We start from the raw sequence: 20,175 nt of genomic DNA, 5'->3' as shown, positions 1-20,175 counted from the left end.
CAGGATGACTGGTAACCAGGGAGCTGTGGCACTTAGCATTTTACATTTGTTTCCTGATTTATCAGATAACTGCATATTCCTGTATACTGTACTAACCGTCTCTTGCTTCTGGTGATACTAATATTAAACAAATGTGTCACCCCATAACGTTTGACAAACCTGCTATATATGTCACACTTTATCACTTTATATGTTATCTGCTCTACATGCAGCTGGTCACATGTGTAGTATTAGATTGTGCATAAGTAAAATAAACATGTTTAATATCACATAATCATATCTTTACCATAATAGAAATACAGGAAGAGTTCTGATTATTTCTGATCTCTCACGCTGCCGTCTTCTCGCAGGTGTCACATTTATAGCATTAGACTCAGTCACTGACAAAGAACAAGATGAACAAATACAGGAAGCAGATAGCAGAGCAGTTCCTGAGTCAGGCCCTGGGCATCATCTGCCTGCTGACTGGAGAGGTGAGAGCTGCTGGGTAATGTCATGTGAAACTGGTCCTATTTACTGTGCCGCTTTTGATAAACCAGATCTATCTTACTAACCATAACTTTAGTTTACCCACATCATCTCACTAACCCTAACTTCATCTCACCCAGACCATCTCACTAACCCTAACTTCATCTCACCTAGACCATCTCACTAACCCTAACTTCATCTCACCCAGACCATCTCACTAACCCTAACTTCATCTCACCCAGACCATCTCACTAACCCTAACGTTATCTCACTAACCCTAACTTCATCTCACCCAGACCATCTCACTAACCCTAACTCCATCTCACTCAGACCATCTCACTAGCCCTAACTTCATCTCACCTAGACCATCTCACTAACCCTAACTTCATCTCACCAACCCTAACTTCATCTCACCCAGACCATCTCACTAACCCTAACTTCATCTCACCCAGACCATCTCACTAACCCTAACTTCATCTCACCCAGACCATCTCACTAACCCTAACTTCATCTCACCCAGGCCATCTCACTAACCCTAACTTCATCTCACCCAGATCATCTCACTAACCCTAACTTCTTCTTACCTAGACCATCTCACTAACCCTAACTTCATCTCACTAACCCTAACTTCATCTCACTAACCCTAACTTCATCTCACCCAGATCATCTCACTAACCCTAACTTCATCTCACCCAGATCATCTCACTAACCCTAACTTCATCTCACCCACATCATCTCACTAACCCTAACTTCATCTTACCCAGACCATCTCACTAACCCTAACTTCATCTTACCCAGACCATCTCACTAACCCTAGCTTCATCTCACCCAGACCATCTGACAAATCCTAACCAGACCATCTCACTAACACTAACTTAAAGGACCACTCAATGCAGTAGAATTGCATAATTAACACGTGCAAAAAAGACAAAGCAATAACACCTACTCAAATAAACAGATTTTTTTCCTGACAAATGTATTTTTTCTCCCATTTTGCCGGCCCCTGTATCATGTGACAGACATCAGCAAATCACAGACTAGTATACATTTATCCTGTGACTTGTGCACATGCTCAGTAGGGTCTTGTTCCCCAGAAAGCGTGTATATAAAAAGATTGTGCAAAAACTGCATGCTCTATCTGAATCCTAAAGGTTTATTTTGACTTGAGTGTCCCTTTTAAAAGGGACAGGCTACTTGAAAATTGTTATTGTTTAAAAAGATAGATAATCTCTCTATTACCCATTCACCAGTTTTGCATAACCATCACTGTTATACTAATATACTTTTTGCTTTATCATTATCTGTATCTAAGCTTCTGCAGACTGCCCCTTATCTCAGTATTTTTTTTTTTTTTTTTACAAACTTGCCTTTTAGCCAACTAGTGCTGGTTCCTGCATAACTCCATAGGAGTGAGCACAATGTTATCTATATTTCACACATGGACTTGCACTGTCTTGCTGTGAAAAGTTAATAAAAAGCACTGTGATAAGAGACGACCTGCAGGGGCTTAGAAACAGGCAGAGATTTAGAGGTTTAGTCGTTATAAAGTATATACAGTAAATATAACATTGTTGGTTATTCAAATCTGAATGGTTAGTAAAGGCGTTATTTATTTATCTATTTAAATAATAAATAAATAATTTAAAGTAGACTTTCCCTTTAAGCTTACTCACCTGCCCAACCCTCCAATACAAATCCTCCCCCAATCCGCACCCAGGGCCCCCTGCACAACCCTCTGCTGCTGCAAAAAAAATTACTAATCCGAACACCCAAAACCCCTCCCACCATAAAGAAAATTCCCAAGCATACAAAGCCCTACTACATGACCTCTATTGCTAAAACTCCCTCCAGAACCTCTGCATGACACCAACTACAAAAAAGCCTTAATACCCAAGGGACCCCAGCAACAAAGGAACCTCCTGTCAATCAAGTGCTCAACTCTCCCCCTCCCCCATCACACCCTATCAAATGTTCCAGCAATATCTATATTCATGAGCTCATGCCCTCAGTCTTTAGTAGCTTTTATCCATAGAGGTCCCACAAAATTACCCACTATATTTTATTTATTTATATGTTTTGTGATGATCGAGAGAAGTAAACAAGAACTTGTTAGTTCAGGCAAATGGAGTCTGATGATCTTTCTCATACATATTATAGGAATACACCATTGTGAAGAAGAGGCCCTCCCACAGCAGCATTCAACAGCTGAGCGGAGAGGTGAGTACTGCTGGGGAATGGGATATTATATCAGCATCAGGGCACAGTGACTTCCTTTACTGACCCATCTGGCCCTGTTTGTATTTCCTACCTACTGTCTGTGTCTCTGCATGTTCTCAGTAACATTATCCTGGCTCTGTCAGTAAAAGTGTGTGACAGAACCAGTCCCTGTGTCAGCGCTAAATCAGTTGTGTGTGTTTCAGGTGCCTATAAAGTGTGATGATGTTGCTGTGTATTTCTCTATGGAGGAGTGGGAGTATATAGAGGGACACAAGGAGCTTTACAAGGACATCATGATGGAGACTCACCAAGCACTAAGGACTATGGAGATCCCAGGAAATGAGAGCTCAGGTAACGCTGTGTAGTAATAAATATCTCACTCAGGGAATGCACAAACACTACAGAAATGACTGACACAGAGTAAATCTACAGTGAATCTGTCATGTGTGATCTTAAGAGCTGTCTGATTGTATTTTTGTTGCATATAAAATTAGTTTATAAACACATTTAAAGGGTAAAGCTGAATTAATGTTAAAGCAATTATATATTCATTTATATATCTAACTATTTTATATGCAAAAAGTAGCAGATGCTTTGTTTTTGTTCTTAATTGAATACATTTATATATATATATTTTTGTTTAGATGCAGTAAAAATTGTTTCATATCCATTTAACAAAATAAACGTATTTTATTCTTTATAAGAACTTACAGGTCACAGAGATGAAAATCTAGACACAGGGGCACAAGGAGAACTTGTACAGAATATTCAGCCAGTGGAGACCCCATCAGACGTCTCTGCAGGTGAGAGATCTATGGCAGAAGCTACTAGTAATGTTTGCAAATACTGATGTGTAATATTACTGTATAATTAGATTGTGTGAGATAACTGCACTTAAATCCATTTAACCAAAAAACTCATTTTATTCTGTATTAGAACTAAAAGGACACAGTGATCAAAATCTAGACACAGGATCTGCAAACCTTGTACAGAGTATTCAGCCATCAGATGTCTCTGCAGGTGAGTGATCTATGGTACAAGCTTCACAGTTAGAAAACCCAGATTCTAAAATGTTTTCCCCCTATGTTAATGATGAGCCTCAGTACAGACAGATTGTAATAATAAAATCTATTTGGCTCACACCCCTACCTTATCTTTTCTTCTCTCTCACCCTCTGCTTCATGTAACTAATACACACACACATGCCCTCTCTTCCCTTCTCTCTCACCCTCTGCTTCATGTAAATGATACACACACACATGCCCTCTCTTCCCTTCTCTCTCACCCTCTGCTTCATGTAAATGATACACACACACATGCCCTCTCTTTCCTTCTCTCTCACCCTCTGCTTCATGTAAATGATACACACACACATGCCCTCTCTTCTCTTCACTCTCACCCTCTGCTTCATGTAAATGATACACACACACATGCCCTCTATTCCCTTCTCTCTCACCCTCTAATTCATGTAAATGATACACACACATGCCCTCTCTTCCCTTCTCTCTTACCCTCTGCTTCATGTAAATGATACACACACACGCCCTCTCTTCCCTTCTCTCTCACCCTCTGCTTCATGTAAATGATTCACACACACACGCCCCCTCTTCCCTTCTCTCTCACCCTCTGCTTCATGTAAATGGTACACACACATGCCCTCTCTTCCCTTCTCTCTCACCCTCTGCTTCATGTAAATGATTCACACACACACGCCCCCTCTTCCCTTCTCTCTCACCCTCTGCTTCATGTAAATGATTCACACACACACGCCCCCTCTTCCCTTCTCTCTCACCCTCTGCTTCATGTGAATGATACACACACATGCCCTCTCTTCCCTTCTCTCTCACCCTCTGCTTCATGTAAATGGTACACACACACATGCCCTCTCTTCCCTTCTCTCTCACCCTCTGCTTCATGTAAATGGTACACACACACATGCCCTCTCTTCCCTTCTCTCTCTCTCTGCTTCATGTAAATGGTACACACACACGCCCTCTCTTCCCTTCTCTCTCACCCTCTGCTTCATGTAAATGACACACACACATGCCCTCTCTTCCCCTCTCTCTCACCCTCTGCTTCATGTAAACACACACACATGCCCTCTCTTCCCCTCTCTCTCACCCTCTGCTTCATGTAAATACACACACACATGCCCTCTCTTCCCTTCTCTCTCATCCTCTGCTTCATGTAAATGATACACACACACGCCCTCTCTTTCCTTCTCTCTCACCCTCTGCTTCATGTGAATGATACACACACATGCCCTCTCTTCCCTTCTCTCTCACCCTCTGCTTCATGTAAATGGTACACACACACATGCCCTCTCTTCCCTTCTCTCTCACCCTCTGCTTCATGTAAATGATTCACACACACACGCCCCCTCTTCCCTTCTCTCTCACCCTCTGCTTCATGTAAATGATACACACACACGCCCTCTCTTCGCTTCTCTCTCATCCTCTAATTCATGTAAATGACACACACATGCCCTCTCTTCCCTTCTCTCTCAACCTCTGCTTCATGTAAATGATACACACACATGCCCTCTCTTCGCTTCTCTCTCATCCTCTAATTCATGTAAATGACACACACATGTCCTCTCTTCCCTTCTCTCCCACCCTCTGCTTCATGTAAATGATACACACACACACATGCCCTCTCTTCGCTTCTCTCTCATCCTCTAATTCATGTAAATGACACACACATGCCCTCTCTTCCCTTCTCTCCCACCCTCTGCTTCATGTAAATAATACACACACACATGCCCTCTCTTCCCTTCTCTCTCACCCTCTGCTTCATGTAAATGATACACACACACACACATGCCCTCTCTTCCCTTCTCTCTCACCCTCTGCTTCATGTAAATGATTCACACACACACGCCCCCTCTTCCTTTCTCTCTCACCCTCTGCTTCATGTAAATGATACACACACACACATGCCCTCTCTTCGCTTCTCTCTCACCCTCTGCTTCATGTAAATGATACACACACATGCCCTCTCTTCCCTTCTCTCTCACCCTCTGGTTCATGTAAATGATACACACACATGCCCTCTCTTCCCTTCTCTCTCACCCTCTGGTTCATGTAAATGATACACACACATGCCCTCTCTTCCCTTCTCTCTCACCCTCTGCTTCATGTAAATGATACACACACACATGTCCTCTCTTCCCTTCTCTCTCACCCTCTGCTTCATGTAAATGGTACACACACACGCCCTCTCTTCCCTTCTCTCTCAGCCTCTGCTTCATGTAAATGGTACACACACACATGCCCTCTCTTCCCTTCTCTCTCACCCTCTGCTTCATGTAAATGGTACACACACATGCCCTCTCTTCCCTTCTCTCTCACCCTCTGCTTCATGTGAATGGTACACACGCATGCCCTCTCTCACCCTCTGCTTCATGTGAATGGTACACACGCATGCCCTCTCTCACCCTCTGCTTCATGTGAATGGTACACACACCTGCCCTCCCTTACCTTTTTTTTTCTCCGCGCTCTGCTTCATGTAAATGATACACACATGTGCCCTCTCTATGCCTCTTCTAGTTCATTAAATGGTATTCTGAAAACTCTTATTTTATTGTGAGCTCAGACATTTTGGCCACTAATTAATATTAAATTTAGCAATAAATTGGCATCTGGTAATTTGCAGCATAATGTAAATATCCTTTTAATATGATGACAGTAATGGAACATTTAGTTAATCTACAGTCTATTATATATAAATTCTAAAGGGAGATTCTGGTCAAAATTTAAAAGCACATTGATTAATTACATCTTTGAATAGAAACATATTTACAATATGCATGTACTGTATTAGCAAAAATACCTATACTAACAGTTATCACTGTTTTAGTGTTAGCATTTGTCTCTGCTTGTGCATGTGAAGCATAGCTAGATATTCTCAGTGCACAAGCATTTTAAATACTGCAGCTGCTCAGAGCGCCTTCGGGGCTTGTATCATATAAGCAATTAACAAATTGAGTCATTACCAGATGGTAAAAGCACCTTTGGCTCTCTGAACAAGTGCTGTGTTTAAAATGCTTGTGCACTGTGCATACTTAAATACACATTTGAAACGGCTATAGGTTTTATTAGAAGCAGTTTTGCTAATACATGTACAGGTGGCCCTCTGTTTACGCCAGTTTAATTTGCGCCGTTTCAGAATAACAACCTTTTTTTTTTTTTTTTTTCCCCAGTCATGTGACTGCCATTGAAAAGCTTTGGAAAGCAAAGTGCACTAATTAAAATAGCCAGAAGGTGGAGCTGTCCGCTTGTTTTGCAGCAAAGTTATGCAACTTAAATAGGTGCTGTAAGCAAATGTTTTTGTTCATTAAATTTAGCAAATGTTTTTGTTCATTAAATTTAGTTTGATGATGATACAATCTATATTATTAGGTTTATAATGCCGTTTAGCATTTAAAGTCTTAATTTCAAAGCTTTAAAAATAATGTATTAGGTGTTACTTATGACAATTTTGAGAGGGGCCTGGAACCTAACCCCCTCACTTCCCATTGACTTACATTATAAACTGGGTTTCAATTGACAACGGTTTCAATTTACAACCATTCCTCCTGGAACCTAACCCCGGCGTAAACTGAGGGCTACCTGTATATTACAAAAATGCTTCTATTCAAAACTGAAATGCATCGACGTGGATTCTAATTTTGGCTGGAATGTTCCTTTAAGTTCTGAAATATGTTTTGGGTGTAAATGCTTCATCCTCATACCTTCAAATTTACAATATATATGTAGAATGATAATGATTATGCAGGAACAGCACTAATTGGCTGAAATGCAAGATTGTGAAAGAAACTGTGATAAGGGGGCAATCAACATAGTCTTAGATACAAGGTAATCACAAAGGTAAAAAGTATATTAATATAACAGTGTTGGTTATGGGTAATAAAGGTATTGTCTATCTTTTTAAACAATAACAATTTTCAAGTAGACTGTCCCTTTAAGTGTATGGCAATTAAGTACCCATTACTGTGTTAAACATTAGTTGCCTTTGGGGTGAAATAAAACCCTAAACCATGAAATATTATCTGCATTATATGTTCTGACAGATGACATTAATACTGACGTAGATGTTAAAACAGAAGATCTGAGTGTAACGTGTCAGCTGGAAGCTCCAATGCAGGAAATGTGTGACAGTGACAATGCAGGTAAGTGCACGTGTGACGTGTCTTCTGTTTATGGGGTATTGCCTGGTGTTTATAGCTTATTGTCTATAAGTGCTGTACATTATATCGCCAGTCAGGGTGTCACCTCAATCACACACTGAGTGTCACAGTACAATATAGATACTCACTGACTAGTGTTTAGTTATCCTGATCACATGACACCCAAGCCCTATACAGCTGCTGTCATTTATATCTGCCAGAGTATAATCATTACTATTGTCATCTGATCATCTGCAGGAACATCAGTAGCACTTTGTAGGGGCATAAAATAAACCCCACAGCACTATATGATCTGCGTATCTGTATGTCCTGTCTATATGTTGTGAGTTAAAGGGGCATTGTACTTAAACCTTCTATAATACATGTGAAAGACCAGCAGAGAAACATGTTTGTAATATTTATTTTTAAATTACATTTTTTAAAGGGACATTATACTCTGCCAGCAAGCCACAGCACTAAAGATAGAACCAGCTAATTATTATTTGTGATAAATACCCAGTAGAGAAGTGGCAGCAGCGATGACTATGAAAAAGCACAAGTGTGCAATAGTGTAAGCAGTTTAATGGGTGAAACATTTATTTAAGATCTATTTAGGGCCAGATTACAAGGGGCACGTTAACAGTTTTACACGAGCCATAAGGGGTTTTTATCGCAGCTATTTTCAGACGTCCGCTCGTATTACAAGTTGAAAGAACGGTAGAATGATTACGGCATCCTCAGAGCCCTGGTTAACTGTTTAGGGAAACAAAAACAAAAAAATTACAAAGTACAGTTGTACTCATAACACCATCTAATAAAAATATTTAAAATAATATTGCACAAAAAAGTTATAAGGGCTCAAAGATATGAGGTCTCGTAAATGGGCTTTAACATAGAGATACATACCTACACATGTCTAAAGGTGTGTGTGTATATGTATGCGCGTGTTGGAGCCCTTTGCAGTTAAGTAGAAAACGTGTAAAAACATAATAATCTGTCTGTCTATGGGTGCTCAATAAATAACCAGCCATTACAAGCTTGTGGTAGCAATTAGCGCTCCTAAAATTAACCAGAGATCAGATCTCTGGTTAATTTTTATGAATTTCCCCCAATTGCCCCCAAATAAGGTTAAGTGTTTTATTTAAAAACAAAAGGCAGAGCATCTTTAATTTGTAAAATAACTGCTCAAAGCAAGTTTTATGGATTAAAGTTAGGGGATGTGGGGTGTTAGGAGAAAAAAAAAGGCACTGAAAAGGGCCTTTACATTGCAGCATATGGGGAACTGTGTATTCCCTGCAAATATATATGTATATGCTTATTTACATATAAATACAGTAGACGCCTAAAGGTCAAAAACAATAAGCAATGCACAAATTAGAAAAGCACCACCGTACCACTGATAAACCCCAGCCAAATTTACAAACTGATAAAGCACTACTGTACTATTAATCACTTACTGTGTAAAACCTCTACCAAGACAGCGCAGGTGAAAAAACAGCTGAACAAGGATCAGTCTAGTGCCAGCACATTACGAAACATACCTAATTACATCCTGGTACTGCACACCAAAACAATAACAAACAAAAGGTGTTATCTGTAATGTATCAACTACAGAACATATGGTATACCACCCCCATTAAATCGTAGCACATTAGAAAATATATGGATAACATAAGCAAAAAATAATAATAATAAAATGCCATAACAAACCGCAGCTCATACCTTTAGTCAGTGTTTAGCCGTACTCCCAGGCCAAGAAATGTGCTCATAATGAGTGTATCACCTGTGCAGACTGATAAAGCGAAAGGAACATGTCCATTGGTCAGAAATCAGCGGTAGTGTTTACGTAGCAGAACCAGCTAATCACTCAAGGGAAACCGTTACACTACGATGACTACAGGCATCCACTATGTACCGTAAGACCGACAACTACTCATGACCCAAAATGAGAGAAACTCAAACAGAGACACAAAACGCCAAACATGGCCATATACTGAGCAAACTAATAGAAATAAATGCAGAGTACCGTTCTTGGCCAAATGTCACATAAGTGAGCATAGAATCACATGGTCGTAGGAATCAACACACGGAGGCTACCCTATTATTTAAAAACAACTCAGACCGGAACGAACCAAATTTTCAGTGTGCAATAGCACAGGAGACCAAAATGGTTTAGTGCATGTGTGATAGCACAAAATATACAACTCTTACGTACATTTAAGCCACACAGCCAAAGTTAGGAAATACTCAGTCGCATAAAGCAGACAGATTATTAAGGACCAATCCTTACTATAAGACTAACCCAAGTAGTATGATGCGGGTGATTCACAATAAGAATTAAAGTATACAACAGTGCAATGAAAGAACCGCTTAGTATTAACAAAAAATGTCAATCTCAATAAATATTAAACACATGGTATTGTGATGTCAATTATTCAGGTTGCGCCAAATAGTATGGCAGGATGGTAGTCAGTGGTATATAGGGGGTCTATCAGGTAAGGCGAAAATACACCACAACGTTTAATAAAACAATGAATAGTCCAGATGGACATTCAACCCATGAGGACTAAGAGTGTTCAACCTATAGATCCATCTGCTCTCACAGCGAAGCAGTTCCTTATGTCTATCACCACCCCACCTCAGAGGGACCACCATATCTATGAGCACCGCCCTTAATGTGGCTATTGGATGTTTAAATTCCAGAAAGTGTCGGGCAACGGGTTGATCAGAATGTCCATCTTTGAGGGCAGCCCTAATTGCACTCTTATGATTTGCTGGTCTTTCCAACATAGTATCTGCCACATGGGCAATTGAGGAAGTATACCACAAATTGGGATGTGCAAGTGAGCCTGTGCCTGATCAGATATGTTTTCGTGGAATTAGGATGGTGAAACTTCAGGCCTGTCAATAGAGGGTTGCACGTTACGCAGCTGCCGCATTTAAAGCAGCCTGTTTTAGTTTTCGCTAACCAGGTCTTTACATTGCGCCAAGGGTCAGTCTTCATCAGTAGTGTTCTTAAACTGCGTCCACTCCTGCGTACCACTCTAGGTGGAGGTGCTTCATTGAATGGTAAAGATAGATCCTCTTTGATTAAATGCCAATTCTTCTTAAGTATATTCCCAATTTGTTTGGTAGCAGGAGTATAGCTGGTAATAAAATTGATACATGTATCACTCTTTTCGTTTTCAGCCACCTGTTTTCTTTGGATTAGAGCATTCTGGTCTAGATGAATCGCCTCATTCATTATTTCGGTGACCATATTAAGGCTGTAACCTCTTTCCAGAAACTTGTTTTTCATTTCATGCAGTTGTGTCAATTTCCGCACAGGATCAGAGTTGTTCCGAATAACCCTCAAAAATTGAGACTTGATGATGCCCTTCTTTTGCTGTACAGGATGAAAACTCTTACTTTGGAGGAGGATGTTACGATCAGTAAGTTTGGAAAAGAGAGTGGTTTTGAATACACAACCCTCATCAGTGTCACATTTAAAGATGCACACATCCAGAAAGTGAATCTTAGAATAATCACTTTCACTTTTTAGAGTTATTGATTTTTCTGCATTATTGAAAAACTGTATCCACTCAGATAGTTCCTGTTGAGAGCCACCCCATATCACAAACAGATCATCAATGTACCTGCGATAAAGTAGGACATTGGGGTTCCGTTCGGAGAAAATGTATTGTCTCTCAAACCACGCCATGAAGAGGTTGGCATATGATGGGGCCAAACTCGACCCCATAGCCGTGCCTACTAGTTGTAGGTAGTATGAATCCTCAAACCTGAAATAGTTGTGTGTGTGAGACACATCAGTAACCAGTCCAATAGTGTCTCAATTGGAGGACCGTCATAGCTACTTGATAGTAGGGCTTGTCTGACCGCCTCCACACCCAGATCGTGTGGAATTATTGTGTAGAGGCTATTGGCGTCAAGGGTAGCTAGAATACATTGTGCTGGAAATCTTCTATTGTGGAGAAGTTGAATCAATTGAATGGAATCCAACAGAAATGCTTCAGTGCTTTTAACCAGATCCTGCAAATGGAAATCAATGTAAATAGATTCTGAAATATAGACCCCTCCGCTGATACTATGGGTCGTCCTGGGGGATTATTCAAATATTTATGTATCTTGGGAATGGTGTAAATAATAGGATACACTGGATATTCAATCTTCAAAAACTCAAATATTTGTTGATCAATATGGCCACAATTTAGTGCAAATGTCAAACTGTTGTTGAACATCTTTTTATACGAAGTAGTGGGGTTATCTGTGAGCTTCTTGTACGTGGACTCATCTAATTGTCTCCATAGCTCAGTCCTATAGTAGGAATAGTCCAAAATCACTATGGCTCCACCCTTGTCAGCGGGGCGAATAATGATAGTCATCCTGTTTGAGTCTTTCTAACGCACACCATTTGTTCTTGTTCAAATTAGTTCTACAAGAGACATGAGTCTTACACCCATATTCTATATCTCTGATGCAAATCTTGGTGAATGTTTTTATAGTGGGGTGTGTATTTTTAGGTTCAAAACTGGATGTTTTGGAAGGTCCTGACTTTGACTTAGTGTTAGTTGAATGCTTAAAAAAATCCTTCAACTTTAAAGTCCTTTGTAGTCTATGCAGGTCAACCAAATGATCAAAAACATTAACCTTGGGGGTGGGTACAAAGTTCAAACCCTTACTCAGAATATTGGTCTCATCCTGGTCTAAAATTCTGCTGCTTAGATTAATGACGACACTTTCCCCACTACTTAACTTTTTTGAGGCTTTTTTCCACCAACCTCCTCTCCTATTAGCTGACCTGTGTCTTTTTTTTTATTGGCAGATTGTCGTTTTTTGACGACATAGGAGGTTTTCTTTGGGATCTAGTGAAGATTCTTTTGTGCTGTTGGGGTCTGTCCTACTGCATTATCTCAACCACTTGATACGCCCCCACTAGTGTCAATGGTATTGGCCAGAGAGACCTGTCTACGATCGTTTCTCCTATGTCTGAAAGAGTTATTTTTACCAGAGAGCCACTGATACACATTCCTTTCTCTGTAGTCAATCTCAACTGTATTAAGCTTCTTGTTTTTAAAGCTGATGAGATCCTTCCTGTATTTGTCCAATTGTGTGCCCAATTTGTTCAACCAATCTTCATTGCTGTCATTTCTTAGTATGTGTTCCTTTTCAGCCACTATTGTTGTTAGTTCATCCAAAACAAGTTTCTTCAAATGAGTCACCTCCTCAATAACCAGCAAGATCCAATCAAGAGAGCATTTGTTGGCGATATAACACCACTTACGACAAAACTCATTATTGTTCCTTCCAATTGTGGGCTAGTTTCTGACTCTAAAGCCTTGTGGAATTAGTTTTCTTTTAAAGTAATCAGTCAAATAATTTGCATGTAATTTATAATCTACCTCCTTCCTCTTTAGATTCAAAATCTTGTAATAAATATTTATAGGAGCTTCTTCAACAGTTTCAGACTCACACAAATTAAGAATCCGTATTGCGTCCTCATCAGTAAATGCAAAAGTACCATCTTCCATACTGTTGTCAAACCCCACTGGCTGAGAGCCAGCTGCTTGTGGTGGTTCATCCATATCCATATGACTGTATGTGAGATGCTTAGCCTACCATTTTGAGAGTTAGTAGACAGTTTATCCAACCACACCACAAAAGTGTATTAAAAACAATATGGGAGTAAATAAGTCAAATGATAAGTCAGGTGTAGAATGACAAATCCGGGGGTGCTTGGAATGTTCAGGTATATACGATCAATTTGCAAGTAGCCCAGCACTCCAACCTAGGCGGTGTGTCAACAACCTGGGTGCAATTATCAATGAATCATGTATACATATGTTTAAAGAAGAAGGGCACTCTAAGGATTTGTAGATGAACATTAAATGTTTTTATTTTGAACAACGTGTCATCAAGGACTGAGTCGACGTTTCAGGTCACATTAGAGCCTTCTTCAGGACGAAGATAATCTAGAAAACATATAAAGAGAAAGGGAAAAAAATTACTAACACAATATAAAATATAAAGTGATAACAAACACCCAACACCATTACTACACTAAATTAAAATCATTAAAGGATAAACTTTAACTCCATCAAACAGAGAGGCTGCACAAACCACCCAATCACACTGTTAATATCCAAATCTTCAGAGTCAAACTAGTACTGAGCCAAAATGCTAAGAAGTATCAGCCAGAAAGCAAAACCTTTGATATAACAGACATGCACTGCAATGTAGTGGCCAAACTTAGACACAAAAAGGGGTTTAAACCCACACCAGTGCTCCACACTCAGAATTCCAAGCCAAATCAGGGACATCATTCAATGTCTCCACAATATCCAAATGCAGATGACAAACTACATGATGGGGTAAATGTCCATATGGGCATAAATGACACGCTGTAAGCACATTATTAAGAGGGACTAATCAGTAAACGTAGTTGAACCCAACCAAGCAAAAGTATAGTATGATATGAATATATAGATGTCTACTAGTATGACCAAAGACAGGCGTAAGGTATACTATAAGAACTGCCGTTATAAATAAAAAACATAAGCATTTACTAAACCACAGGCGAGTGTGTATATGTGTGACGTGTCTCACTTTTAGAGTCCCTATTCCCCCTCAATAAAAAACACAGATGAAAACTCAACTGCTATTTGTGGCGATTGTGATATAACTTATGTAGGGCTGAAATCTAAATACAATGAATGCAAAAGAATGAAAACGGTTTCAGCACAAGGGTATGAAATGGCTCAGTGGTGAAAAGGTTAAACTTGATAACTTGCATTATTTCTATTTTTACTCTTTTATTAAAGAAATAGAAAATACTTTTGTCTTGAACGATATAAATCCCTTTATATATATATCTGATGTCTCTATCATATCCCTGTGGTACACTCTCTCTCACCCAGGCAATACATGTTAAGATCATTAAATGGGCTATAGTGAGGTTTTAATAACCAATGGAAAATGGATTTTATTTTCAAAACCTCACAGAACCCTATAATACGTCTCATATGGGAATTCTGTTTACAATGAGGCTTTATTTATAGCAAGTAAAGTAACTAATTCCCAGCTAACTCCCTTCACTGTATTTACTGTTGTGCTGATGTCATTTCATGGGATGTTTCTACCGGATGTGACTGCTAGTGATGTAGGCTCAGGTCTATTTACCTTAAATTACACAGTTTTTCACATTTTGTTTTAAACTAACTTTTAAAAAGATACCACGTAAAGAGTGATTTATTTATTTCTATTACTGATATTTTTTCAGGTGAAAACGATGCTAACATTTTATGTAACACAGAACAAACCGAAGATCAGGGGCCAGCAAATAAGCCAGACGCTGCAAAGCAGGAAATATGTGACAATATCAGTACAGGTAGGTGTACTCGTCTGACGAGTGTCTAAGGGATGCAGGGCACAGGTGAGTGTACGTGTGTAACATATCTGTCGGAAGCAGGGCACAGGTAAGTGTATGTCTGTGATGTGTCAGAGATGCAGGGCACAGGTGAGTGCACTTGTATAACATGTATGGGGGATGCAGGGCACAGGTGAGTGTACATGTGTGATGTGTCTGAGGGATACAGGGCACAGGTGAGTGTATGTGTGTGATGTGTCTGAGGGATACAGGGCACAGGTGAGTGTACGTGTGTGATGTGTCTGAGGGATACAGGGTACAGGTGAGTGTACGTGTGTGATGTGTCTGAGGGATACAGGGCACAGGTGAGTGTACATTTGTGATGTGTCTGAGGGATACAGGGCACAGGTGAGTGTACGTGTGTGATGTGTCTGAGGGATACAGGGTACAGGTGAGTGTACGTGTGTGATGTGTCTGAGGGATACAGGGTACAGGTGAGTGTACATGTGTGATGTGTCTGAGGGATACAGGGTACAGGTGAGTGTACGTGTGTGATGTGTCTGAGGGATACAGGGTACAGGTGAGTGTACGTGTGTGATGTGTCTGAGGGATACAGGGTACAGGTGAGTGTACGTGTGTGATGTGTCTGAGGGATACAGGGTACAGGTGAGTGTACGTGTGTGATGTGTCTGAGGGATACAGGGCACAGGTGAGTGTACATGTGTGATGTGACTGAGGGATACAGGGCACAGGTGAGTGTACATGTGTGATGTGTCTGAGGGATACAGGGCACAGGTAAGTGTACATGTGTGATGTGTCTGAGGGATACAGGGCACAGGTGAGTGTACGTGTGTGATGTGTCTGAGGGATATGGCACAGGTGAGTGTACATGTGTGATGTGTCTGAGGGACACATCACAGCAAAGGGGATCCCAATTGTCTACACCTGGGCGTTTAGGAATGAAGCTTCTGTTGATCAGATTTGCAAAGCAGAAACTTGGTCTTCTTTGCATACTTTTACTAAATTCTACCATTTTGTTGTGTTTTCTTCTTCTGAAGCAGTTTTTGGTAGAAAAGTACTTCAGGCAGCTGTTTCAGTTTGATTCTTCTGCTTATAATTTAAGTTTTTTTCATTATTGAGATTAAAACTTTTGTTTTGGGTTGTGGATTATTATTTTTCAGCGGAATTGGCTGTCTTTATTTTATCCCTCCCTCTCTAGTGACTCTTGCATGGAAGTTCCACATCTTGGGTATTTATTATCCCATACGTCACTAGCTCATGGACTCTTGCTAATTACATGAAAGAAAACATAATTTATGTAAGAACTTACCTGATAAATTAATTTCTTTCATATTAGCAAGAGTCCATGAGGCCCACCCTTTTTTGTGGTGGTTATGATTTTTTTGTATAAAGCACAATTATTCCAATTCCTTATTTTGATGCTTTCGCTCCTTTCTTGTCACCCCACTGCTTGGCTATTCGTTAAACTGAATTGTGGGTGTGGTGAGGGGTGTATTTATAGGCATTTTGAGGTTTGGGAAACTTTGCCCCTCCTGGTAGGAATGTATATCCCATACGTCACTAGCTCATGGACTCTTGCTAATATGAAAGAAATGAATTTATCAGATAAGTTCTTACATAAATTATGTTTTCTCGTCTGTCTACAGACATGACAAAGAAAGAGGCGTTCTTACGCTGTGTAGAAGACCTACATACAATGGGAGTGATCCACCCAGTTCTAATTGCGGAGCAAGTGCTGGGGTTTTACTCAAACCTGTTTGTGGTTCCCAAAAAAGAAGGAACTTTCAGACCAATCCTGGATCTCAAAATTCTAAACAAATTCCTCAGAGTCCCATCATTCAAGATGGAGACCATTCGGACAATCTTACCAATGACCCAGGAGGGTCAATATATGACTACCGTGGATCTAAAGGATGCGTATCTACACATTCCTATCCACAAAGATCATCACCAGTTTCTCAGGTTTGCCTTTCTGGACAAGCATTTTCAGTTTGTGGCTCTCCCTTTCGGGTTGGCCACTGCTCCCAGAATTTTCACAAATGTGCTAGGGTCCCTCCTGGCGGTGCTAAGACCGCGGGGCATAGCAGTGGCGCCTTATCTAGACGACATCTTAATTCAGGCGTCAACTTTCCAAAGAGCCAAGTCTCACACGGAAATCGTAGTGGCCTTTCTGAGGTCTCACGGGTGGAAAGTGAACGTCAAAAAGAGTTCTCACTCCCCCCTCACAAGAGTTCCCTTCCTAGGAACACTAATAGACTCGGTAGAAATGAAAATATTTCTGACGGAGGTCAGAAAGTTAAAACTCTTAACTACTTGCCAAGCTCTTCATTCCATTACTCGGCCGTCTGTAGCTCAGTGCATGGAGACAATCGGACTAATGGTAGCGGCAATGGACATAGCCCCTTTTGCACGGATACACCTCAGACCACTGCAACTATGCATGCTCAAACAGTGGAATGGGGATTATGCAGATTTGTCTCCTCAAATACAGTTGGACCAGGCAGGGGACCAGAGATTCTCTTCTCTGGTGGTTGTCTCAGGATCACCTGTCTCAGGGAATGTGTTTCCGCAGACCAGAGTGGATCATCGTAACGACCGACGCCAGTCTGTTGGGCTGGGGTGCTGTCTGGGACTCCCTGAAAGCTCAGGGCTTATGGTCTCGGGAAGAAGCTCTTCTCCCGATAAACATTCTGGAACTGAGGGCGATATTCAACGCTCTTCAGGCATGGCCTCAGCTAGCTGCGGCCAAATTCATCAGATTTCAGTCGGACAACATCACGACTGTAGCTTACATCAACCATCAAGGGGGAACAAGGAGTCCCCTAGCAATGATGGAAGTAACCAAAATAATCAGGTGGGCAGAGGATCACTCTTGCCACCTCTCAGCAATTCACATCCCAGGAGTAGACAACTGGGAAGCAGATTTTCTAAGTCGTCAGACTTTTCATCCGGGGGAGTGGGAACTCCACCCGGAGGTATTTGCCCAGCTGACTCAGCTATGGGGCACTCCAGAATTGGATCTGATGGCGTCCCGTCAGAATGTCAAACTTCCTCTTTACGGGTCCAGGTCCCGGGATCCCCAGGCGGTGTTGATAGATGCTCTAGCAGCGCCTTGTTGCTTCAATCTGGCCTATGTGTTTCCACCGTTTCCTCTCCTTCCTCGTCTGGTTGCCAGAATCAAGCAGGAGAGGGCGTCGGTGATTCTAATAGCGCCTGCGTGGCCACGCAGGACTTGGTATGCAGACCTAGTGGACATGTCATCCGTTCCACCATGGACTCTGCCAATGAGGCAGGACCTTCTACTTCAAGGTCCTTTCAAACATCCAAATCTAATTTCTCTGCGTCTGACTGCTTGGAGATTGAACGCTTAATTCTATCTAAGCGCGGTTTCTCTGAGTCATTTATCGATACCCTGATTCAGGCTAGAAAGCCTGTCACCAGGAAAATCTACCATAAGATTTGGCGAAAATATCTTTGTTGGTGCGAATCCAAGGGTTACTCATGGAGTAAGATTAGGATTCCCAGGATATTGTCCTTTCTCCAAGAAGGATTGGAGAAAGGATTATCAGCTAGTTCCTTAAAAGGACAGATATCTGCTTTATCTATTCTTTTACACAAACGTCTGGCAGAGGTACCAGACGTTCAAGCGTTTAGTCAGGCTTTAGTCAGAATCAAGCCTGTTTATAGACCTGTGGCTCCGCCATGGAGTCTGAATTTAGTTCTTTCAGTTCTGCAAGGGGTTCCGTTTGAACCTTTACATTCCATAGATATTAAACTTTTATCATGGAAAGTTTTGTTTTTGGTAGCTATCTCTTCTGCTCGAAGAGTTTCAGAGTTATCTGCTTTGCAGTGTGACTCACCTTACTTGGTGTTACCACACAGATAAGGTAGTTTTGCGTACCAGACCCGGTTTTCTTCCTAAGGTTGTGTCTAATAAGAATATTAATCAGGAAATTGTTGTTCCTTCTCTGTGTCCTAATCCTTCTTCGAAGAAGGAACGTCTGTTACACAATCTTGATGTGGTTCGTGCTTTAAAGTTCTATTTACAAGCAACTAAGGATTTCAGACAAACAACTTCATTGTTTGTCATCTATTCTGGTAAGAGGAGAGGTCAGAAGGCGACTGCTACCTCTCTTTCCTTTTGGCTGAAAAGCATCATCTGTCTGGCCTATGAGACTGCTGGCCAGCAGCCTCCTGAAACAATTACTGCTCATTCTACCAGGGCAGTGGCTTCCACATGGGCTTTTAAAAATGAGGCTTCTGTTGAACAGATTTGTAAGGCAGCGACTTGATCTTCCCTGCATACTTTTTCCAAATTTTACAAATTTGATACTTTTGCTTCTTCGGAGGCTATTTTTGGGAGAAAGGTTTTACAAGCAGTGGTGCCTTCCGTTTAAGGTACCTGTCTTGTTCCCTCCCTTCATCCGTGTCCTAAAGCTTTGGTATTGGTATCCCAAATGTAAAGGATGAATCCGTGGACTGGATACACCTTACAAGAGAAAACAGAATTTATGCTTACCTTATAAATTACTTTCTCTTGTGGTGTATCCAGTCCACGGCCCGCCCTGGATATTAAGTCAGGTAGATTTTTTTGTTTAAACTACAGTCACCACTGCACCCTATAGTTTCTCCTTTTTCTTCCTAACCTCCGGTCGAATGACTGGGGGGTGGAGCTAGAGGGGGAGCTATATGGACAGCTCTGCTGTGTGCTCTCTTTGCCACTTCCTGTTAGGAAGGAGAATATCCCACAAGTAAAGGATGAATCCGTGGACTGGATACACCACAAGAGAAAGTAATTTATCAGGTAAGCATAAATTCTGTTTTTCTAAGAAATACCTTATTTGTCTGCTGTGCTAGCTTAGTCCTAAACGTGTCAGTAAGTCTCCTTTTTACTGGTTGCTAGGCGCTTCTATGGACAAGTTTACACTGTGCACCAGCA

At 40.9% G+C, this 20,175-nt stretch overlaps 1 protein-coding gene across 1 annotated transcript in view; it reads left to right on the top strand.

The window, feature by feature from the left end:
• LOC128657302 (oocyte zinc finger protein XlCOF7.1) overlaps positions 1 to 20,175 on the top strand; it is a 225,235-nt gene that overhangs the window by 181,651 nt on the left and 23,409 nt on the right. Inside the window, exons 3-7 of the mRNA XM_053711593.1 lie at positions 2,889 to 3,036; positions 3,390 to 3,488; positions 3,622 to 3,705; positions 7,757 to 7,855; positions 15,129 to 15,236. Coding sequence (XP_053567568.1) covers positions 2,889 to 3,036; positions 3,390 to 3,488; positions 3,622 to 3,705; positions 7,757 to 7,855; positions 15,129 to 15,236 — 538 coding nt within the window. The remainder of the gene's footprint in view (positions 1 to 2,888; positions 3,037 to 3,389; positions 3,489 to 3,621; positions 3,706 to 7,756; positions 7,856 to 15,128; positions 15,237 to 20,175) is intronic.

Source organism: Bombina bombina, chromosome 4 (assembly GCF_027579735.1).
Source record: "Bombina bombina isolate aBomBom1 chromosome 4, aBomBom1.pri, whole genome shotgun sequence".
In the NCBI taxonomy this organism is placed as follows: Eukaryota; Metazoa; Chordata; class Amphibia; order Anura; family Bombinatoridae; genus Bombina; species Bombina bombina.
This window is presented reverse-complemented; position numbering and strand designations above follow the sequence as displayed.